Here is a 24,798-nt window from a genome sequence, read left to right as displayed (position 1 = left end):
GGTTTGCTTTTGTCACTACGTTTCTTTCAAGCATATGAACCCCAAAGTTTCAGCTGATAATGCAGCAAAAGTGTGAAACTGAGTTTATGGATAACGTGCTAAGCAGAGCTGTGGAACAGGGTAATTTTATTCTTGTCAAGGTATCTAGGCACTTACTTTTTTTTCTATAACTGGTACTGCTTTTGGTTCCTGCAGGTACTTAAGGATAAGGATAGAAAAAATCTGCTAGCTGAAAAATGAAGTGATGGGGATTTGATCGGTTTGGTTTTGTTCCTGTCCCCCTCCCAGTATGCGCATTCAGGAGATCTCGTATTATGATAAAAGCTCTATGTCCTTGTTAATCAATTAAAAATGCAGCATCAGTCTCTATTCTTTTGCATTTATGTACTGTGTCTCAGGAGCCATTTCTGTTTCTAAAGGCTGCTGGTCTGTGTTTGAATTATTAGATGGTAATCAAGAGATGGTAATAAATATTAAGACTTTTAAGTTACATAATGGGTCTGCTACTTTTGTGGACATCAGTATTCTGGCCGTGTGTGGAAGGATCCTAATCCAGTAACTGATTTGGCAATAAAATGGCAGAACTGTCATCACTGCATTTCTACTTTACTACTATCTTGAATAAGACCTTCATAGGTCTTATCCGTGCTTATCCTTAAAGGAAAGTATATTAGAAAAGGATGAACTGAAAGAATGTTAGATTTTTTTGCTGATGGTAAAGTTTTTATTTAAAGCACACAGACACACATGCACACAACAACAGCAAAAAACATTATACAGCAGTAGATCTTTTGAAGAGCCTTAAGTGAACAAAACAACTATGAAGCTCCCCCATCTCTTACTCATTAATTCTGTCTCCGTATTTAGCCAGATAAGTCTGAAGTATTGGAAGAAGGTTAATGAACACATGTTTAAAGAAAACACTATTTAAGCATGGAGGTGGCTAGTACTTTATCATGAAGAACTTCTGGAGCTATAGTATTTTTGAGTGATTCGTGATATTAAAGGTCATTAAAATGTTTCAGTTTTCTCAAAAATTATGTTATTGAAAATTTAACTCCTGGATGTTTAGTTGGTATCATCTAGGATTTACTTAAAATGTTATTTCATCCGACACAACTGCAAATATTTATGAATACTAGTAGTATTCAGTGTATCAATAAGTCAAAGGAATACCTTGCATCTCCAGTGAACCTGGGACTGTCTATTTGATGTGGTACTGACCTCACTAAAAGGAACCAAATTTGTTCGTGTCTATTCAGACCTAAAACAGTTTTTATTTTAAGATTTAGTTGGAAGAAAAAATTAGTTCCTTTGTTTTTTTATCAGCAATTATTTGCAATTCATTTATGTGAAAGTTTGTGGAAGTTTCACTGTAAGCATAGTCACCTGAATGACAGCAGTAGTTCTTCCCAATGTCTTTCTCTTAGCTTTACAGGACACGATCCATGTGACCAAGCTTCTGTGTCATGAGCGATCTGGTTTTGCTGCCTTCCTTTTGCTTTGAACATAGGAACTGTACTCCAGCACTGCTCATGAATGTGCTGAGCTAGCTAATGAGGAAGGTGTACAAGTTTGCTTTCTCGCCCTCCGTGCCTCCTCAAGCAATGAATGAAAATTGTATCATGCAGGGGCATGAAACAGCTGCATCACAGCTAAAGTGGTTACACATGAATGCAATTGGAATGCATATAAAAGCTTTTTTTCCACCAATTCATTGCAGTAATCTTAGATGTTACTGTTAACCTAACCTAGTAACAAAACACAGACATGAAAGGAGTTTTTAAATTAGTGGTTCCCTTTAAAACCATTTTGCATTCTGATATAACACCTTACTTGCATAAGGCATCACAGCGTTTTGCTGTATGCAATTATAAGGTTATGACTGGATAGGCAGAGTGTATTTGGCTAGGTAAATTTTGAATTGTGTAAATATAGCTAGAATATATTTATTTTTATTTTATTGTTCAGGCTGTGTTTTAGTAAGTCATTTCCTTGCAAATATGACCTTGGTTTGGATCGTTAAAATAGTGGCATGTTCTGTAAGTGATTTTTTTTCGGGCTGTCTTGTGTAAGCACCGGTTCTTCCAAGTTCTGCTGCCGAGCTGAAGTCATTAACAGGCCTGAGAGAAATGTTTCCAGCCCTCCTGCTTCCTTATTCGTCCGCTTGTTGCTATTACTAGCGAGCACCCAGGCCTGCTCATTTCTCTATCCTTATTGCCGTGTCTATCTATTAATCTGTGCTTTTCTCCCTGTGTTGGTGTGCTTTGGTTTATTTTCTTTTAGCAGTGCCTAAATGTCCCGCTCCTTGCCAGAACGCTATAAGAGTTAACAGTACCCACGTGGAAGGGGGCGAGGCTTTCCAGTGCCATCAGTAATACCTGATGAGTCAGTTCAAATACAGTTTGTGCACTTTTTTCTGGTCAGGTTTGGACCCTTCATCCCTCTTTTCCTTGGCATGGAGTTTGTAAAAGCCTGTGCAGGTGGGGCACCCGCTGCGTGCCGTGTCCCAGCTGCACGGAGCTAGCCAGGTGAAGTAACAGAGGCAGGCAGGCAGTCTCTTAGCGCTTTTGGGGTTGTTGCCCTGACTGTTGTTTTCCCAGTAACACGTGAAAACGAAGACGAGAGCATCATTTGCCAGTAATCTGTCTATCCATGAAGCAAAAGTTTTGAGACAAAACAAAACCAAAACCTAAGATAAAAACCCCTTTTTGTGCTGCTTTCCAGTCGGCTCTGTCAGGTTTCCTGCAAGCAGAGAGTTTTCCCTTCTTTGCCCTGGGTCTCGCCGCCCCCCCGCCCCGGCCCTCCCAGGCCCCGCTTCCCCCGGGGCTTTCAGCGCCGAGCCGCGGGCGGGCATCGCCCTCTGCTGCCTCCTCGCAGCCGCCGCGGCTCCGCGGCCGGGCCGGGTCCTGTCAGCGGAGCCGGGCCGAGAACCGAGCCCTGAACCGAGTCGAGCCGGGCCGAGAACCGGGCCGGGAACCGACCCGACCCGGGCCGGGCCGCAGGCCCCGCTGCGACCTCTTGACACCGCGTCCCTCAGCCCGGGAGGTGAGTGCAGGCGAGCGGGCAGTGGTACGGGGCTGAGGGACCTGCTGTGGCTGGAGGGGCATTTCCCTGCCCTTTTGGCAACCACAGGTCTCTTTTCTTAATTTATTATTGTTTATCCTGAAGGAAATAATAGAGGCAGGAGGTAAAGCAATTCCTACTATCCTCTCCAGCTGCCACTATAATGCTTAATATGTTGCTTTATCTTTCCCTTACGCTGTCTGATTTTTCTTCTGTTTACCCTTAAGCTATCGGCTCATTATAGAGTAAGATTTTATTTTATTTCTTGTTTTATAAACCAATCAAAATGCTCAGTGCCTTTTCACTGTCACTATTTCAGTCACTATTAAGTCCCCTATTTATTTAACACCAAAAAAGCTTTAGATTTTAGTATGTGTTTTCAGTGTGAGCGTGAAGGAAAAAACTTTAGAATTACATAATCTCACAGTGTGCTTACCTGATACACGGTGCAGCGGTAAGGCTGTGTGTTACCTTTGATTTCACATACCCTAATACTTTCTGCCTGAAATCAGTGGTTTCCTTATGATGCCTTAAAGGAAAGGAGCCTTCCATGTGAAAGCTGTGTGAGTACAACATGCTACAACTAATATTGCTAATGTACCTTTATTTATTTTTTATACTGTTTTCTTGAGAACAGATTTGTAAATTCTGCAGAGAAAAAAAAAAGACCACCAAACTCATGGATCAATCTGTTACAAGAATAAGGTCCTGTTTGTTCTTTGCTGGCATGTAAATTCAATGTTTCAACTTAAAGGCAAAGCAACCGAAGGCACTATAGCCAAAAGGATATTCTTCCAAAGTACTTAGCTTTTAGTACTGAATGCAGGTTAAGGAAGAACTCTTTAGTTGGATCATCTCCTGTATTTTTAGATTCTATTCAGGTAGCTTCCTCAAAGACCTGTCTCTCTTCCCTGGAGTACTACCGTTGTCCTAAAACACCCATTGCCCTTTTTTTTCAAAGCCAGTTTAACTTTTGCTGATATTAATAACCATGAAAGTAGAGCAGCTGTGTCTTACACGTTGGTGGGTTCCTTAGGTGTAGTGATAGAAGACCATATACTTACTTGGATCCAGCTTGATGGGGTGTTTTGCAAACAACTTCTATCTTTCTTTCTGTGAGACTGAGAAGATTTACTTCCCAAATCATAGAACTACACAAGAAAAAAAAAAAGCTGTAATTTGACTGTTTGCAGTCTTATTGAAAATGGTATCAGTATAATTTTTGGGAAACATGTAGAGAGATTGATCTTGATGTTTGAAGAATATTTGAAGAATCTTGAGTATCCTGAATATTTGGAGAGTCAAATGCTCTATTTTCTCCTCTTATTCTTCAGGATCTTTCATCAGTTCAAAAGATCCTGAATTCAGTCCTGGAGAAGCAAGCTTTCTCTTTCTGAAATGAAAGGTCTCATGACTAGGGCTGTGTATTTCAGATACATACTACAAGCATACAGTAGTAGAGATATATTGTCCTGAATGCCGCTGGTGTTCATAGTGCCCAAGAGGATGTTCCTGTACTCTCTTCTGTGCTTCCTTTTTGATCCTCGTGTTTGTAAATAGTGATTACTTGGCAAGTTCCACATGCCAAATGAGTGTCTGGTGACATAAATTGTTTGTTACCTCTGAAGTCTCTAGATACAGGAATTGTGTCAAAAAGCTATGTCATTATTATGTTTATACTTCTGTATTCCTGTTAACTAACACAGGTAAGATGCATTCTTTTTTTCCCCTTGTTTTATGAACCAAATATAATGTTTTAACTCACTGCAGTGAAGAAATCTTGCAGGCATTGCTCGTTTGGAAGAATTGGCATTGCAACTGCTTCATAGTCCAGGACTAAGTACACAGCCTAAACTGTTCAAGTTTCTAATGGTAAAGTTTCCTGTCTCCAGAGAAGGGCTGAGAAGGCAGACCAAAGTACTGGTGCTTGAAGGCATTTGTGCCTTTTCTTGTTCACCAGCCTTGGAGTTTCTTAAGACAGTTCACTTGGTTCTACTATATCATTAAGCACTGAACTTCTAATTAAGTAGTAACGGATCACGATGATGTACTATTTGTTTCTTTTCAGTTACACATGGATGTATAGTCTCCACAATCAAACTCTTTCTTCCAGATGGAATGGAAGCTCGATTGCGATCAGAGTAAGTATAAGTATCTGTGTGTGGCAAAAATTTATTTTTGCATTTTGAAGATTTGATGGATATTATATTTAAAATCAACATATGAACGTTTTTGTGTATTTAAGCAAAGAAAATAACTGAGAACATGGTTCTTTTGTAGGCATTGTGAAAAAAGAAATCTCATATGATTATCAGTTTTAAAAATCATGGCAACTATGAAAGAATAAATAAGGTCTTACCAAGTTCAACTTCTCTGTTTGGATGCGATTCTTAGTATACTGAAATGGTATTAAAAACACAATAACACAGGAAAAAAGAAAGCAAAAGAAGCATACTCCTTCCCTGTTTTATAATTCGGGATTTTTATTTTTGTTCATTTAAATGTACACTCTACCAAAGTGAAGCTAATATCATCTCTGTCTGTACATGTGTACACATAACACTTTATATTCTTCAGCTAAGTAATATAATGTTTCGTCATGATGTAATTACTCAGTGTTACAATGAAGGAATGTTTTGCCTGAGTTGGGGGGAAGGAATCATAAAATACATTGGATGAAAGAATATTTGCAAACTCAGATGAATACCAAGAGGCTTTTTGGTGATATGTGTATATGTTGGAGAAAATTTCAAAGAGTAGTAGAAACAACAATAACATTTTCAGTAACTGAGTGAAAATTACAAATGACATCATTTTAACCAGCTTTCATCCTCAGCAACTGTACGTTTTTGATTATTTAAATACTCCTACATCATCAATATCCAGAAACATTTAGGGTGTTTGTTTCTTGGAAGGCTAAAGTCAAAATGAAGTATTATGAAAAGTTTTCAGTGTAACTGCATGCACTAAGAAATACTAGAAATGTGTAGTATTATTTTTTTTCTGATGAAAACGTGCAAGTGAAAGTGTACAAAATTATGTAAGTCATTGGATATACTCTGAATTTGTGACCAAGAGTACAATATTGTCTCTCTTTCCATAAGCATTGTTCTGTGCATGCGAATCGTTTAAAATCTTAGTAAGTTGGTTTTTAAAACATCAAATATGTAATTACTGCAGAAGAAGTCGGTAGAGTGTTCTTAGAAAACACCTTGGGTTTATAATATGAAAATAGTTCTGTAAATTCAAAAATGTCACTTAGTGTAGTATCAACTGTTTTTGCACGATTGTTATAAATTCTTCAATTTTACCCGAAGAAAAAAACTTTAGTAAAAAGTGTCGTGATTAAATGCACAGTAATAGTGATCTTGTGAATTTTGAACTGCTGTCCCGTACTTCGCGTTTACTTTTTTTTTCTTTTTTAGTGTTATCCATGCTCCATTACCAAGTCCTGTTGACAAGGTAATTCAGTAACTTGCTGTTGAAAATCTGTTAATAGGTATTACTTGCCTGGGACAAATGACCATCAATTGATTGTCTGTCTAGCCTACAAAAAAAAAAGGATTAACTTAAACAGGTTCAAATCAAAGTTTTCAAAGCACAGAACAAAATTTTGAGAAACTAAGGAAACTTATTTGTGAAGTCAGCAGCCTGAAGAGTTCATAGACTTTGCATTTAAGGTTTCAAAACGGTGTATCCAGGTGAATCCAAGGTGTGAGGGCAGAAATTCTGAAGAGGGACTGTAGGTATAACTATGTGAAAAACAGTTTCAAAATTATGTCAGCGTAGAGAGCCTGCAAGTAAACCAACAGCAACAATGAACCACATCACCTCCTTAGCCCTAAATCCAGAATAGTTTCTGGGGCCAGAGAAAGTATAGAGTTCAAGCAAGGCTTGGCAAAAAGCAGGCTTTCTTAACCCTTGCTGAGGCGGTGGCACTGAATAGTGGGTTTTCATAGACATCCAGTTAAAGAACGTTTAAGTTAGGTGATGATGCTAATATGCAGCAAGAACAATTATTCTTAAAGATAATACAGGTATTCACCAAATCTGAAACACGTATTTCTATGGGGAATGATGAAGATGATAAAGTTAGGTCAACTGAAAATGTATGATGAAGTCTGAATGGGGAGGATGAGACACATCAAATTTGAACATGAGAAACTAATTTCATTTCTGGAACGCCCCTGATTTGTATTTATTCTTGGTTGAATGGCTTCACCTTTGTGCGCCATGTTTCTTTTGTCAGGTTGTGTCTTTTGTTTCAGACAAGATTAAGTTCTTTGGGGCTTTGGTGATTCAAAAACTTGTAAAGGTGTTAGCATAGTGGGGCCTTGGTCCAGAGTTGCAAAGTTCTGTGTTAACGCAAGGGAAAATAATAGTAGAACAATAAATAATTGAAAACACTATTAGTTAGATAGTCTGAAGTTTATCTTCATGACTAGATTTAAATTATGAACTTTGCATTATTTGTGTCTAGTGAAAAATCCCAAAACATTTTGATTCATAAATTCTCTTATTCCTCAGGTTGCTGCTAACACTCCCAGTATGTATTCTCAGGAATTGTTTCAGCTTTCACAGTATCTACAGGTAATGTTTTTCATCACAGTATTAGTTTGGCTAAATATTTAATCTCTGTTCAAAAAACCCCAAATCCTTATGGTCTGTATATCTTTGTTTGGCTTCCAGTTTATAAACAGGAACATGATAAGCATTTAACTACCTTTTTCTATAGTGAAACAGTGTAAAAATTGTAGTAATTTAACATAGTATAGTTCTATGTAAACTTTTGGAATTGTTCATGAGCAGTATGAACTATGACTTTTCCTGGCCTTTCTCCTCTCCTGCCTCTCTGCCCCCAGTTTTGATTTGCTCCTGGTATTTTTGGCATCATGTATTGCTGCAGATGTACTGTCTAATCCAAAAGAATGGCAAAACAAGGTGTCACTTGGCTTATCAAGGACTAGTTTCTGTGAATATAACTTCTTAGTGTGACTATCTCTGTCTCTGGATTAATTGGAAAGTATTAAAGAGGTGACAGTGCCAGCAGTTCTTTTTTCTTATTCGCACCACCAACCTTTCTGTGCCTGTCCCTGTGTCAGTTTTTATTGGGTGTTTTTTTTCCCAAAGATACCATATCATGAAAGGGTTAGATTGCAAAATGGCAACACTGAAAGTGTGTGTTAACATATGTAAATAAACTCTTCAGAAATTAGAATAAAACTAGCTTTCTGGAAAATAAATCAAATGTTCTTACTGGTAAATTCTGTGTAGCTTTGTGTGTTATTCTACGGATTTATTTTTATCTGTATTTTGTTTGCTAATGGCAATTACTCAAAACAATGATGAGGTTTTTGAGACAGGTATTAACTTTATATGTATTTGTTGACACAGCAGGAAGCAGCTCAGGCATATGCTCTTTCTTGAGAGGGCAAATACAGTTTTGCTCACCAGTCTGTTCACTCTTGTATCCTGGAATTGTTAACAAAGATGCTCTTTTTTTCCTTACAGTTTCAAAAGAAATACAAACAAAAATCACTTCTTGCTTGGCATTTATCTTTTGTGACCTGACTTAAGGACTAGCAGCTAATTGCATGGGAGCTACCAAAGCTGCCTTCAGGTCATTACACCAATTCTGTTGCTTAAATTACTGCCAAAAGTCCGAGTGGGTATACTGTTTCAAGTCTTGGAATGACTAACTTATTACTATGTGTACTTGGCATGTGCAACATGTGCATGAAAATTTAAGCTTTTTAGGAACCTGAGGTTATAGGAAAACATTTTATAATTGAAATATCCAAATAAAAGTGCGTATGGATAAAATGGGATGTGACAGTGTTTGCTACTCACATTTCCTTTTTTCTTTCAGTCTAACAGTATTAGGTATTTCTTCTGTTCCTTCTGTTTTTCTGAGTTGTTCTAGCTGAACTAACCATTTGGCTCTCTGCTCTCATCGTAGGAAGCCTTACATCGGGAACAAATGTTGGAACAGAAGCTGGCAACCCTTCAGCGACTACTTGCTGTCACGCAAGAGGCTTCAGATACTAGTTGGCAGGTACTGGCAGCCATCCTTCCCCTTCGTAGACTGAAAAAATAGTGATATATAAATTGAATCTGTTACTTTACAGATAGTGGGGGACCAAAAAAAATAATAAAAAGCATGCAGTGGTTCTCTTAAACTGTGAAAAAGACAATGCTTACTAAGTTTAGCAATTATGTACAAGTTTGAAGTAACTATTAATGGTAAATAGTCCAATAAAATGAAAATAAAGCATTTGTCTACTTGAACTACTTAAAGCACAATATTCTGTTGAAATGGTTTATTTGTTTTGCCACATCTAATATTAATGCAAGGGTCAAACTTCTCTTCTAGGCTTTAATAGATGAAGACAGGCTGCTATCAAGATTAGAGGTTATGGGAAATCAGCTACAAGCATGTTCAAAGGTAAGTAATTCATTTAATAGCACTCCACGCTAGGAATACTGAAAGATAGCTTTTCTGAAGTATTTTGAAATGAAACACTTAGGAAAGCAGTTGGAACATGAACTTTCTGAAATGAGGCTGTGCAGTTTTGGTAAGCTGGATATCATGAAAATTATAGGTCTGTTCTGTATTTCATGGAATCATTCTAAATTTAAATAAATGGCTCTCTCTCAGCATCTTTTCAGCACAAACTGATTTTTTTCGTATATGCATATAAATGTGTATAGTGAAATACAGAAAAGGAATTTGTTATCAGTGAGAAGCAGCCATTCTTTAAGTCCTGTTTACTGTGGATGTTTCTTTTCAAGTAGGAATTTGGAAAAAGGCATTAGGCATGTGCTGTTTCATATTCAGAGACAAAGGAACAAGTATACCATGCCTTGCATATAACATGCAAGGCCACTATTATGCCTAAATTATTTTTTTTTCTTACTCACATCTACCTAGATTATAACTTTTTTGCAGGGCCTGTTTGAGGTCTTTCAAACTGGGACCTGAGATGGTTCTGGTTTATCATACTGTGGGTCTCCTAGGTTTGACACTGATTATAGGAAAACTATACCTTTTTTGAACACAAGACAAAGCTCATTATAGAATGTGTACCGTCATACATACAGGTGGTTTACACCCAGTTATGTCAAGAATCCTTGATCACTGATTTGCCTGTAATGTTTTTCTCATTTGCCAGCAATTGCTAAATATTCTGGAATAGAACAGGTCTTATCACAATCTAATGTATTTAATCAGCAAAATATTAATTTATATTTTATCTGTGTATTTGAATTGTACGTACAGAATCAAACAGAAGACAGTATACGAAAAGAGCTTATAGCATTACAAGAAGACAAACACAACTATGAGACAACAGCCAAAGAGTCCCTGAGGCGGGTCCTACAGGAGAAAATTGAAGTAGTCAGAAAACTGTCTGAAGTGGAGGTATTCTAGTTTCATAACTAGTCTTCTGGATATATTGAAACAGTTATAACTGCTGCTGCTTAAATCCATGTTTGTTTGCTGTAGCAGGCCACTATCTGTTGTATTGTAGCACTTGCAGTATATTAAATAACATTGTTTATTATATGCTAATCTAGTACTTGCATTGTTAAAGAAATTAATGAGAAATTAGTCTTGAAACTCTTTGCTCACAATTTAGAATGGATGAAGTAGTCTTATAGAAGTTAGTATGACTGGGAAAGAAGCAAAGGTTAAAATGACACATGCTTTAGAAAAACTGCTGTTAGACCTTGTTTAAACTGTAAAATTTGGGGAAATAGAAGCTGAACTGCTCATACGAATTACACTTAAGAATGAGCTGTTAAGATGATGATGTGTTGGACACTGTTTAAATAAGATTCTGCCCCTATAATATCTCTCACTACTATCTTTTCCAATTCTATATTCTCTTTCTGTTATCCTTATTTGCTATGACCCCTTCGGTTAAGAAATATCCTAGACTTGCTTATTATATTCAATAAGTGTGTATCCACTTCATGCTTTTTAAGGAATGCAACAGATTTAGTGCAGTAATAAATAATCTTGAGAGACTTCAGTTAAATACACCTTTGTATATTGTAATAGTTCTCGACAGGTTTGTTAATGGTCAGAGTTTCATGTTTACTTCTAGCTTTCTCCTACTTTCCAATCACACATTTCAGTTCTTTATTCTTACCACTCCCAATTAAATTTATAGCCTTTTTTTTTTTTGCACATGCATGAAGCTAATATCTTTTAACATAATCTGTTCTGTTATAGAACATTACCAGTAGAATATTACCAACTTTTATACAGGTAGCATTTTTGCAAGGACTTGATTTGTTGTGTTTAGCCTTAATAACTAGGAACAAAACAGTTTGAAAGCAAGTATGATTAGTTGCATATATTGTTCATGGAAAAAAAATCATCAACTGGAATGTTTGGTATTTTATTAGTAACAAATCTTTATTTATTGTAATTCTATCTTACAGCGAAGTTTAAGTAATACAGAAGATGAATGTACTCATCTTAAAGAAATGAATGAGCGGACTCAGGAAGAATTAAGAGAATTAGCTAATAAGTACAACGGAGCTGTAAATGAAATTAAAGATCTTTCTGACAAGCTAAAGGTAATGACAACCTTATCTGCCTTACAATGGAACTGTAATGCATGAAACAAAGTTTAATTCCTAATGCAGCAATCAAGTAGAGATTAAGAAACTATTAAAACAATAAGTAAATGAAAGAAAGATGCACATTAATGTTTACATTTGATATGCCTGAAAGTGTCATCAGTTAAATTGCTAAAAAGGTTCCCTTTTCATTCACTTTAAGAGTTAACATATTTTTGAAGCTGCAGTATGTTTTTTTAATATAAAACTATATAATACATGAAATTTCATATTCAGTTGCTTTTATATAAACAAGACCTTTCAACCTTAAAAAAAACTTAGTTAATGGGAATGAAAGCTATATCTAGAAATAAATTTGCATTTCGCGTTGCCTTATTGTGCAGTTTCAAGCGCAGATAGCCCACAACAGTTAAATTGTGTCTCAGCTTCTAGGTGGAGAGGAGCATGATGTCATGTTTATTCGACCAAACTTCTAAGTGTATTAATATTTAAAGGTCCTTTATGCTGGAGAAAAAACTAATGACAGTGTGATAAAGCCTGTTCCCAAAGAGACTCCTGTCTAGATTGGCAGATGTTGTGGAGGAAGGTAGCATTCTTTTTTTAGCCCTGAGACAGTTGTTGTTGTCCTGGATAAATACTGGAATTTTGACTTAGGTTCTTTAACTTAGGTTCTTAGCTTAGCATTTCAGATGGAAATTTTTTCTTTCCAAATTAAAATATTAAGTTGTTGGTCTTAAGGCCCCTGGTTTCTCAATTATGAATTAATCATTGATGATGATGATGAGTGTACACAAAAGGATCAAAACTGAAACTTATTACCTAGCTTTGTGAGGAGGGAAATCTATGAAACTTACAATGAGGTCCAGCAAGTGAGAAACTGTGGCTTTCAATCAAGTTGATCTGTGCAATGTATGTTCAGTTGAGAAGGCCTTTTGGGTTTTGACTGATAATTTGAGATGGGAGACTTCAGGTATTTCTTCGTTCTTGGGCCCTGGTACTGTTCTGCAGAACTCAGGTGCTTCAGACAAAAATTCAGTTGAAATGCTTTGAGATTCTTTCTCTTATTGTTCCTAAAGTGAAGCATGTAGAAAAATAACAGTAGAAAAATTTTGCATTGTTCATGTGTTCTTCATCTGACTACGAAAGAAAGTTACTTTAGTGAGTTTAGTCCTACAAATATCGAGGAAGTCTACTCCTTTAGATGTTAATTTTCATTTCTTTGGGGATTTTTCTTTTCTTTTGAGCAGGTAGCAGAAGGAAAACAAGAAGAAATCCAACAGAAAGGATTGGCTGAGAAAAAAGAACTGCAGCATAAAATAGATGAGATGGAAGAGAGAGAGCAAGAGCTTCAAGCAAAAATAGAAGCTTTGCAGGCTGATAATGACTTCACCAATGAGCGGCTAACTGCTTTACAAGGTTAGTCACTAGTGGGGAAAATTTGTTTTTTTGTTTTTTCTTTTAATCTGTGAAATATCTTTTTCTTGGAATTCTGTTTACAGTACGGTTAGAACACCTTCAAGAGAAAACACTTAAAGAACACAACAGCTTAGGTAGGTGTGATCAGTTTCTTGTTTAAAGCTGGTTTCCGGACTATATCTGTTCAATTCCTTTTATTATAATAATCATGTTGTCTCGGTGTCTGGCAATAGAATAACGTATTTACAAGTTTGCCAGTATTGAATTCTTCTCTGCATAGATCGTTAACGTTGAAATATATGTGACCACAACAGAGTGCCAGCAGAGGGCACTGCTGTTGTGAGTGATCAGACCTAGGTTTCATTGCTCAATTTGAGTGCTTTTTGCCTCCCTGTCCCTTAACCCCCTCAAAGATTTTTGTTGTTGTAGTTTTAGTTTTGTTTAAATTGTTCATATATATATTATATATATGTAACGAACAGTAGTTCTTTGGATGATAGCAACATCTTACACATTTGAACAATCGGAAACATGATCTGTACTGCTGGAAAATGCGTTACATTTTATCTGTTTTGTTTGATTAGATTAGATACTCAGAAGAAATAACGTGAAAAGCCATTTGCATTTCACAGTGCTGTATTTATAAACAAACAAAACCAAAACATTTTGCTTGGTTCTAGAAATAATACCCTTTCTTAATCCTAGGCATACAAGTCGATGACTTCATACCTAAAATTAATGGGAGCACAGAAAAAGGTAGTGTATCTCAAGGCTACCTTTTGTCTTATGGTTGATGTTTGAACAAATACTTTTTGTTCTCTGAAGTCTTACTTTGAATAATATTCTCTTTAAAAAATGAAACAGCATTTGTCCACTCTTCTGACCAGCATTTTTTTTTCTTAGGCTCTCAGTCCAGGGTGGTTTTTTTTTTTAGCAAGTTATGTACATTCTAAGGAGCCAAACTTGGAAGTTGTCTTTTCTTTTTTTTTTTTGATGGAGTCTCACTGGAATCACGGGAATCTAGTGAAGTGGTGTCAGACCTATGACACAAAGTGGAAAACCTTCATTAACCATTTTCCTCTTTGTTTTCCCTTGCAATACAGACACACACAATTTTTCTATTAAATTGGGTATGGTAAGTAGAGTCAGCAAATTTTTTTTTGCTGTCTGTAATGTATGAAAAATGCAAGTATATGACATACCAATAGCAGAAGCTATCTTTAAAACTTGAGTGTCTATTTACAAAACAGGATTTAATACAGATTAACTATTTTTTTAAGACAAATTAGTCTAAGCTAGGTTTTTTAACCAATACATCTTGACATTTGAGAGACAGACATTTGACAGACACTTGAGGATTTTAGAATAAAATGCTCTGAGTAATTATCTGCCTGACTTCATGTATAAAAACATTATTCCAGTTATGATTCTAAATTCACTAAATTGTTCCATTAACTAAGATAAATTTGTTGTCATGTGTTCATTTAAAATTATTCCTTGATGTAGCTTTCTTGAGCATTTGCTGCGTTTTGCTGGATAGTGAAAGCTCTGAGGAATCCTGGTGGCAATAGCTGGATGAGAACTTGTGGTTCCAGCTAATATTTATGCTGTTTAAGTGTTTGGAAACAAAATTTAAAAGCTGCCTATGCTCTAATTTTTAGCTTTTTACCTAATTTCTTTGTACTATAAATGAAGAGCTTTTTAATTAGGGAGAATAATAGCAAAATAAAAGCAGTTAATCATGACATAACCTCATGTCTACTTCTCATTTGGAGCAGGAAGAGAGAAACATACACGCTGACAGGAACTGTGTAAAAAACTCTTTTATCTAAGTGCTAGTTATCCCTTTGCCTTAGCATCGATCCATCTTTTCCATAAGTTTCCATAAGTTTCAATTGGTATCCTCATGCTTGATGGATAGAATGGTTAAGAAATAAACTTGCCTTTATTTTTATTTTTTTTAATTTTCCACCCTAGAAAATAGTTAACTTCTCTACAGTGCAAAACTGAAATACGGTATAAAGATCACCATTCTTTGCTCTAAACATAGAAACTGTAAGACTTAGTAAGTTAGGTTGTTGGAAGTTTTTAGAAAATCCTATAATACTGTGGAAAAAAAAAGCCTAGAACCGAATCGAAACATATACTAAAAGCTTTCAAGCTATGAACTTAAATATATTTTGTTTTACAGAGAAATAACTTGCAACATCATAGTAAATGTAGAAAAAATGCCTGTTTTTTTTAATGAACACGTGCTTTAAATTTGTGCACAGGAATACCACATTATCTTTCTAAATACTGACATCTCTTTATTAGTCAAAATTGATAAGTTGTCTGAAATATTATGTCAAAATCAATTTCAGTATTATGCAATTATAGCAATTAAATACCAATGTACCTTTGCTATTCACTCATTTTTTTCTCAAAGTTTAAGAAGCAATCCCTTTTTGGCTTATTTTGGATCACGTAATAGTCAAAATGTCACCAGGATGAATGCATGGAAATAGATATTCCTCCTTAAAATGTGTAACAGTAGGACAGGCACTTATGCTTAAACCTGGGAGTTTTAGAAAGCTGTCTGCCAGTTTTTTTTATTTTCATTTTTTGACTATAGACACTGTAGGACTTCCCATTCAAGTTGTCTTTGTACATGTTTATGAAATCTGTCACCTTTTTCTCTCATGCATCTGCTGTTATTTTGTTCTGTGTTTTAGCTTAGCTTTGCATATTTTCTGTTGTACCACATTCTTCTGCATATTCCAGCTATACCTAGTCCATTGACATTTCTCTGACTCTTTAGAGCTTGTTGTCTTGTTCTCTTCGTGACAGACTGTGCCTTTCTCTGTTCTCCTGTCCTTTATCCAGCTCTCATATAATGACAGATGGGCAGTAATTTTTTTTCTGCCAGGTTTTGGATTTTGCCCTCTTGAAATCAGCAGGGAACAGTTACTGTGTTTTGCTGAGCAGGTTTGCATTATTTTAGAAGAACTGAGAATTTAAGGGTTGTAATGTAGATTCAGCTGCTCCTGCAGTGAAAGAGGTTGTGGATATTTTGCATAAGGGAAAGACTCATAGATAAAGGTAGAAATTAGAAATTCTAGAACTGGTTTTGTACTAGATAGTATAGCCTGTAAAGGAGAAAAAACGTTCCCTCTATTTGTTTATCATTACAGTATTACACTCTTCCATCATTAAATGCTCTACACAACTAAAACACTCAGACAAGATTTTTCTCTTAAATATTTTTTGATGTGCTGCATATGACACCTCCCCCCCCCATTTATTTATTTATTTAAAGAGGAAAAAGGTAAAATTGTCCAAACTTCTTATGTTTTTTAATGTTCCTTTTGTCTTTTTGTCTCTCTCAAAACTTCAGGTCAAGTCCTTAAGGTATATTTCTAGACATAATACTTAAACTGTTGCAAGAACAAGGATTTTACATGACTTTTTAATATTGTGGACAGCCACAGAAGTAGAGGAACAAAGAGCTCTTCTAATAGTGTCTCTAGAGTCATCTTATAACTGTTTTAAAGTGCTGATGGTTAGGCATTCATTTTCTCTCATTGCACACGTGGAAATTCTGGTGCAGAAGAGGATAACTTACATCGAGCCCCTGACAAACATTGTGTAGAACTGAGTTATTTCAATAACTTGTATTTTTCGCAGTGAGTTCCACCACACCTGGCTTTCAGATTTAAGAGTTTTTTTGAGCCATATGTGCATCCATGGTGCTGTCTTTTAAAACCCTTGTCCTTGTGGGTTAGAAAAATGAAGCTTACTTTTTAATGTTCTTAAAGTTACTTTCAAATTAGTAAAGGTTAATATTATGTCCTTCCTCTTAACAGCTAGACTGCTGATATCAGAAGCTAATGATGGAGCAAGTTTGTTGAATGTAACAAATTTTGCTGGTTTGTGTACAAAAAAGCAGCCTTTTCTGTTGAGATTGTTAGACTCTTGAGGTCAAAGGATTTTAAGGTTCTTCAGAATGGAAGTGCTAGCACTGTTTTAAGAGATGCAAGGTTCTGATGGAACTGGGAGCTGAACAAGGTCTCATAAAAGACTTAGATAAACCTGGGAGTTGAGCCCAGTTTTTAGATCTTTACTGCAGAATGTCCTCCTTTCAAAAATCAACTGTTTCAGTGCAGTGAAACTTTTTTTAAAAAGAGTAAAGGAAGATATTTACACTTGTAAAATAAATATTTTTGCATTTCAAGAGGGTATGCCATATGAAGAATAAACAAGAAGATGGAAAAAAAAACTTATTAAATACCTTTTTAAAGCTAAGAATAAAATGCTGAAGACTGTAGGTTAAATACACGCTCCCTATGTCTTCAGCATTTGGATTTGGTATTTGCCGATATTCATGTCTCATTTTGAATTAACAAATAGGAATTGATGACAGAACTATGGAGTTGCGTGTTTCAATAATGTATCATCTTATGTATTCTAAATTTATTGTCATTTGAATATCACTTCTGCATTAATCTTTTTGCCAGATGTCTGAAGTTGTAAATGGGAATTCAGTGGAATTCATTTGTCACCACCTAACCTGAAAGAGTAATACTGAAAATGCCAAATGTGGAACGTTTGGAATTTTCTAACTTGTTCCTACTAAATTTGCTAAATAAAGTGTTTTTTTAAATAGCTTCTACTGAGCTAAGGGACTTCTTCTCATGCTTAAGAACTGCTCTTAGACTTTAGCATTTAAAGGTACCCTTTTGAAGCTGATCAGATGGAGTAATCTCTTTCTAGTATCACCCAATCAGATGTTATTTCAAATACGTATTGTCTACTTGCATCTAACCCAGACCTCAAAAGTTCACTGTAAATACACAATGACAAATATTGTTAATATACCTTTCACATTTTTGTTGCATCAACCTGAAAATGATAAGAAGATGTAAACTTCAGTGTTTCTTTCTTTACTAGAGCACTTTCTTTCAAAGAGTGGAGGGGACTGCACTTTTATTCATCAGTTCATAGAATGTCAGAGTGAGTACAAGAGTGTTTGTCACATTTGCTTTAAAAACAACAGAAAACTCAGAAAAGGTGGATAAAACCCAGAATTTGTCACTTCTGTTCATTATTTTTGTAGTAGCAGAAACTTGTTAAGCATAGAACTGTGGCATTGTGGTATTAAACAGATGCCTGTAGTAGGAAGAGGATATCTTTGCTCTTGGAAAGTAATGATCGAATTGTCTTTTCTTAGCAGTTAATCCATTATTTTCCTCCGACCCATAAAAGGGTGGTAACGTTGCCGGTTGATACTTAAAACTGAGTGTAATTTTTCATCTGTGTTACAAATTAAGAAGTTGAAAGCCTACAAATGTCAGTTTAAGCAAACATTACAGGCTGCTGTGGGACAGAGATGAGGTAATGATGCCTTTTCTCCATTTCACTTTATATCTATAATTTATATGATATTTAAAGATTTTACATATTTTCTAATTATCTGTTACAAAGAACAAAAAGGGAAACAAGACCTTAATTTCTCTGTGGAAATATAAGAGATTCTTTTAATAAAAATAGTGTAAATACACAATACCGATCTTTGGAAAGATGTAATATTCTGGAATGAGCAACTTGTTTTTCAAAGCAAATGGGTTTTGAAATTGAGTGATGAAGCAGCAGAATCTGCATATGTGTAATTAAAGAAGAGGGTGTATTAACACTTAAGGTGTTAATACTTGTTTTCCAATTGGAGAAAAACATCGTTAGGAAAAAGAGAAAAATGCTTTTAAACTTCAAAGAAAGGTCCTTGGTAGCATAAGGAATTATTTTTCCCCTAATACATAATTTCTGTTAACTCTTAAGTTGAACAGAAATAAGATGGTGTCTTTTTTTGACATTTATACCTGTTGGGCTCCTTCCCCTTTGTATTTCAGTAGGGAAACATAACAGACTTGTTCGACTTTACTGCTTGTGATACCGATTGCAGTGCTATAAACCGAATGACAGGTTACTACTAATGTTTATCAAAGAAAACTTCAATTGTATCGAATTGAAAAATACTTATTTTTAAAAGAGAATGAGTGGTAGCTGTCTCCTGGAGAGCTGACGTTTAAAATAATTTTAAATTTCACAAAGAATCGTGTTCATTTATTACATAATCTGAACTGAAGTTGATTTTTTTTTTTGGTCTAGATTGAAAAAACAGGCATGCTGAGTCATGTTCAAATACAGCTTGGTTGACTGTTTTCATTGTTTGGACATCAGCTTAACCTACTTTAGCAAAACTTAAATTAGTACCAAGGTTGCAAAAGAAAAGTGGCCAGTCTTGTCACTATTGAGAAGCAGAAGCAACCATCAGGATCTAATGAAAGATTTTAACATTCAATTTTAAGTAGTATTAAGTAAGGTTGATTTATATATGTCTCCCCTTTCTTGAGGGGTTTGAAAGCTAGAGTAAAGAGACTGTAAGGCTTTGGTGAACTCAGCAGAATGGATATGAGCTTCAAGGGTCCAGTGTTCTGCATTTTTCGTGACAGTGTACGTTTTTACTATCAAGTAAGAAAAAGATTCCAAGTCTGTTTAACTTTATATGTAAAAGCTGTTCTTTTAGTCCAGCTCCTGTGTTTCACTCTCTGCAGCAGCGAAGGTTGGGAGTTGGTGGGGGTCACCAGGAACGAGGCTTTAAGATGTTCAGCAAATACTGAAGTTTAGAACAACATGACAAAGGCTGGCAGGATTGAGAAAGCGCAGCCTGTCATACTATACTCTGCTCCACCCCACCCACCCCAAGGTTTTCTTTGGGAAAGGAGCAGGTGTATTATAAAAATAAAATAAAATCTTGGAAATGCATGTCACATATTTAAGTAGTCTTATGTAGGGTTTGCTGTTTCATAATAGAAGCAGAGGCATTAAAACTCTATCATCTGCAAACCATAAGAGAAATCTAAAAAGAAAGGAGAAGTGAGACAGCTGTGATGCAGTTCGAGAAGAGAAGGTTTTGACTTGTGCTGGTAGGAAGAGGAAAGTGTGCATATTGCTAGTTCTGGGGAAGAAGCAGGGACTAAATCAGGGAAGCATCAGCAGGGAAGTGAAGAAAAATGCATGAAGACTCAAGGAAATGTATGTAAAGTAACATGAGAAGGAGAATTTGATGGTTAAGTAACTTAATATTCTGTATAAACAGTTGCTATGGAGGTAAAGGCAATTAAAAGTACTTGTAAGTTAACAGACTCCTCAAGATAGTCCAGATAGATTTTTTTTTTTTGGTAGGGAAGAAAAAATAGGACTCTTAAAATCTTAGTTGCAATGCAGCATGGATGTTTGATATGTGTAGCATTGTTTGTAAAACCTGACTTCTTTAGTGTTTTGGTTTTGTTTTGTTTTTCCAAACAGTAGGGCTCACAACATCATCCAGTAACTCTTGATCTACAGCAGCTATAAAATGTTATGAAATCTTGCTCTGAATGATCTGAGAAGTATGCTGCTTTCTGATCATTACATCCAGTTCACCCGTTGCTCATTTCATAACTGTTTTTTTTCCGGTTACTACTGGTGAAATCCAGTGCAATCTATAGCAAAAAAACACGTTCTTCTCCCTCTTAATTAGTACTGGGTATGAGTTATTGCCAAATGTGATGATTAATAGACAAAAGAGATGTTTAGTGCCCTGTCAGCTTCCTATCTTTTGCTCCAATTTAGCTGTTCCTTATGACCTATTTTTTCCTCATTTTATGATTTTGCATTTATGATTTTAAATGCAAGTCAATTTTTGCCTTTTTACTATGTCTGTCTTTGTGCTTTTATTTCTGTATTTTAATTTATTTATCTAAATGGAGTAGGTTTTGGATGGATTGAATGGCTGTTTTGAACTTTTTAAAACGTATTTATGACCTGCGGGTGACAAACGAAGTTAAAACTGGTTAGTACAACTTCCCTTCAGATGTTTTGAAATTTCTGTAGAGGGCCAGGTTTCCTTTCATTGGTCTTCAAAACTGGCTTCCTTGAAAGATTAATTTGATACAAAAACAGAAATATATTGAGAGGGGACACTTAAGCAATCATTGTAATGCTAAGATATCCTATCGGATTGCACATAGTAATAGGCAACCTACATCTAAAGGGGAATTCTTAAATTTAAATGACAGGAATTGACTTAAATATGAACTGCAAATCTTAACTTCAAAGCATGGTATTTCAATAGAAAATATTGTGTGTATATATATATATGTATATATCAACAGCTCTTTAATTTTTGATAAGTAATTACTGGATAACATGAAATATTAAAATTATTTCTGCCAAAGGTTAAAGCTAGGATCCTCTTTTTTTTTTTTTGGCGTGTCCAAAAATGAACATCCTGATTCAGTACAAATGGAGATTTTGTTTTTAATTACATATTTTTTAAATTTAAGTGATGGAGTTTATTAAGATTTTTTTTTTGAAATAGTAACATGAAAAGATGCAGAGATCTGAAACAGGGAAGTTTTAAAGATACAGATATATCTACTTCAACTTTGTCTGAAGTTCTGATTGTTGTCTGGATTCTGCTGTCTTTAATGAGTAGGGAGGTAAAGAGTACAGAATAGAAGTATACAATGCTATTTAATTTCATGTCTACATCCAATTTTCTATTTATTATCTAAGTATACACAGGCATGCTGAAATAAGCTATTTCTTGTTGGCTTTGAAGTATACTGACGCTTTATTTTTAAAACACAGAGTATTTAGTCTTTTTGTAAGTTATGAGAGATGCCAGCCACCAAGTGAAAAATGCTTGCTCTATCAGCTTTGGGTCACATTGGACAAGGGGACTTGAGTGTTATTGCTGAAATAGTGTCAAGAAAGCAACTTAGGTACAAATGTTGAAATTAAAACTGCCATAATGAGCAATAGAAAACAGTAAACCACTGTGGGAAAGGCAAAAACTTTTTAAATCTGCACATAATTTTTAGTCATGGGAACTCAGAATTCTCAAAAATGTAAAGAGCTGCTGCCAGTGTTCAGAGAGTTTGAGTGACTGGGCCAAGAAGACTAATTACTTTCTTTTGTGTTATAATTATTCTGTTTTTTCAATGTGAAGACTTCAAGATCCATCAGTTCATTATGCAAAATTTTCTTCTGTAAGCTGACCACAGAAGTGTATTTTAAGCTAACCATCCAGCATATAGAAGATCAGCCCTTCAGATCAAGCAGTTTATAGCTACTTTGAGTGCTAGGTTTTTACATTCAGCTCATTTTTTCAGAAATAAGGGCAGAATTCCTCAGTTCCTCTCTCTCTGCCATCCTGCCTGCGCACACGTCCAGCCTCAGCTGAAACTGGAAAAAATAACATTTGAAGGCTTTTGTTTAGATTTGATTTATTTATTTTTAAACAGAATAGGGCTCATGATATCATCCAGTCAGTCTTCTCTGGCAGCTGTAGAAGCTTGATGCCCACTGTTGTCCTTCTGCAGTCTCTCTCCAGCTCTGACAAACATGAGACTCTTCTGAACTGGATGACAAGTGACCTCCTGAATCCAATCCTGAAAATCCAGAGAGCAGTTCAGTGCTTTACTGAAACAGTATTTGTGAAAGCTTGTGAAAATGCAGGACAATATTGGTAGATAAAAACAGATGGAGGATGCATCTCTTATAGAGTGGTTTGTCTGGCTGGGGGGCAGGAATGGGATGGGACAAGCTTTTGGTCTTACAGACATTTTCAGACTTCAGGTTTTCATGTCTAAAAGCTTGTTCTTTTCCATCCGTGATTGAAAAAGATATCTCCATTCAGCTCTTGTCCTGCATCTGTCTTTAGATTGTCATGTTAACAGCAACATGCCATCAGAGGAATATAGAGACTTCTTAATCTCCAGACCTACATGAAGCTAGAAACCATGACTAAACTTGCTATTTTTTGCTAAGAAATTGAGAAGGATTTCCTGTCAGCTAACTAGCTTAATCTGAACTCTTGTACGCACTGTATGTCCTGTCTTCTCTCCATCTCTATTACCTGTTAAGAGCAAGCACATGGCTGAACCAGCAAACTGTTCTCTGCCAGATTGTCAGGGATCCAGCAGGGAGAGCGCCGAGTGGGGACGAGAGGCAGCTTCAGCCTGGTGTGTCACTGGGTGTTAATAGCCCTTAGGAATGCTTTCAACACTGTCTAAAGTGCAAGATTTACTGCATTAGAAATTGATTATGTGATCTGTAAGATACTTGACCGTCAGTAACTTTGTATGTTGGCATTGCCTAACCGCTTGCTAAGGAATTTGAAATAATGAAATCCTGTAAGAAGAAATTAATTGCTGGTTCAGTAGTTCTCTTGGTATCACTGATGAATCCAAACCTATATTTCCCTTGGTCTTACTGTTTGTCTTTGTGTCCTACCTGGAATAGGCTACTTAGTTCGAAGTTAGCAATCTAGTCTCAAATTCAGTTTTTAGTTGTTTATGCACCTGACATACATGGATAGATTGCCCTGTCTGTGCTATGTAAACTCAGTTTTGTGAACCTGAATGTGATGTATGCACAGCCTTCTGGAAAGCAGTGTTCTGAAAGTTTTAAGCTAATAAAGGCCATTTATGTATACTTTTCCTCGGCACTGATAAAGCAGTTGTGATGTGGAGGTGGCTTCTCAACTGCTATTTTACCATGGTGTATTTCTAGATTTCCACTCTATTTGGTGGGTGTTCGTTTCAAGCAACCAGCTCTTAGAATTCCTTTTTTTTGTTAGTTATAACTTGAGAATTTATTAATTATTTTTTGCTCCCACTTAGATTTAAAAAAAAAAAAAAGTTAATTTAAAAAAATCATAACTTTTCATTAGTGAACCAAAGCATTAATAATGTAAGTTTAATAAATTGGAAATGAACTAATTATGTACTTTATCACCAAGTTCCACTAGGTTTGTGTGCTCTGTTTCATTATTCCATGCCAGAATAAAGTTTTTGTTCAAGCCTGAGTTGTAATATTATCAGCTTTTAATTTGGTCATGGAATGTAGTCTACGTAGATGTGTGCAGGGAAAAGCTTGCTTAATTTGAGCTTGGAAAGTAACACTTATTTTGTTTGGCAGACAAGATCATAGATGAAGGACATCTAACCAAAGTGGAAGAAACAAAGCTTTTGAAAGGTTAGACTTATGGATTTATATAATTGTATTTGAAGCATGGCTTTTATGTCACTTTAATGCCTGTTCTGTCTTTAACTAGCAGTTCGAGTGTTGTTGAATGTTTGTTTAAGAAAAAAACAACCAATGAAGGGGAGCTATATTGTGTACTGAACTCTGCTCCAAATACTATTGTGGGGTTAAAAATGTTTAGGGGAAACTAATTTCTGAAGACTGAGTGCACGAAATTCTAGTTTTGACTGAGTTCTTAACCTGAATCTACTTCTTCTAAAAAATTGAAAGTGTTTTTTGCAAATTGATTTAAATCTCTCATGCCTGCATCAATTTCAATCATGATTTTGTTTTTATTATAGAAGGACATAGAAGTAATGTATAGCCTCACTTAAGTTGTGATTAAGAGTTTTTTAATTTGACTTGTTTATACTTTACACCTTCATAATTATTTTAAAATAACTATTAACCTTCTAAACTTGCCTTTTCCAAATAAAATATAAATGTGCATCTCTAACTTCTTTTGCTCTTCAGCGTAAAACAAGTGAAACACAAAGGTCTAATTAGAAAAGATTTACCTTTTGAAAGACAAGTGATCCTTATCTAGCAGTGTCAAAACCAGGAATGTTTCAAAGTGTGTAGATCAATATTTCTTGTGTGTCTAATAATGTAAAATCA

General features: G+C 35.6%; 1 protein-coding gene across 41 annotated transcripts in view; it reads left to right on the top strand.

The window, feature by feature from the left end:
• SLMAP (sarcolemma associated protein) overlaps window positions 1–24,798 on the top strand; it is a 100,950-nt gene that overhangs the window by 35,814 nt on the left and 40,338 nt on the right. For 8 of the 41 annotated variants that reach the window (XM_080606185.1, XM_080606152.1, XM_080606163.1 and 5 more), the window contains 12 exons: window positions 5,135–5,207; window positions 6,492–6,528; window positions 7,594–7,656; window positions 9,026–9,121; window positions 9,440–9,511; window positions 10,346–10,486; window positions 11,515–11,652; window positions 12,903–13,071; window positions 13,155–13,205; window positions 13,777–13,827; window positions 18,001–18,063; window positions 24,076–24,132. In XM_080606185.1, coding sequence (XP_080462311.1) covers window positions 5,135–5,207; window positions 6,492–6,528; window positions 7,594–7,656; window positions 9,026–9,121; window positions 9,440–9,511; window positions 10,346–10,486; window positions 11,515–11,652; window positions 12,903–13,071; window positions 13,155–13,205; window positions 13,777–13,827; window positions 18,001–18,063; window positions 24,076–24,132 — 1,011 coding nt within the window. The remainder of the gene's footprint in view (window positions 1–5,134; window positions 5,208–6,491; window positions 6,529–7,593; window positions 7,657–9,025; window positions 9,122–9,439; window positions 9,512–10,345; window positions 10,487–11,514; window positions 11,653–12,902; window positions 13,072–13,154; window positions 13,206–13,776; window positions 13,828–18,000; window positions 18,064–24,075; window positions 24,133–24,798) is intronic. The other 33 variants (XM_080606175.1, XM_080606178.1, XM_080606179.1 and 30 more) reach the window with 13 other exon arrangements.

Source organism: Anser brachyrhynchus (genome assembly GCF_964034855.1).
Source record: "Anser brachyrhynchus genome assembly, chromosome: 10".
Classification (NCBI taxonomy): domain Eukaryota; kingdom Metazoa; phylum Chordata; class Aves; order Anseriformes; family Anatidae; genus Anser; species Anser brachyrhynchus.
This window is presented reverse-complemented; position numbering and strand designations above follow the sequence as displayed.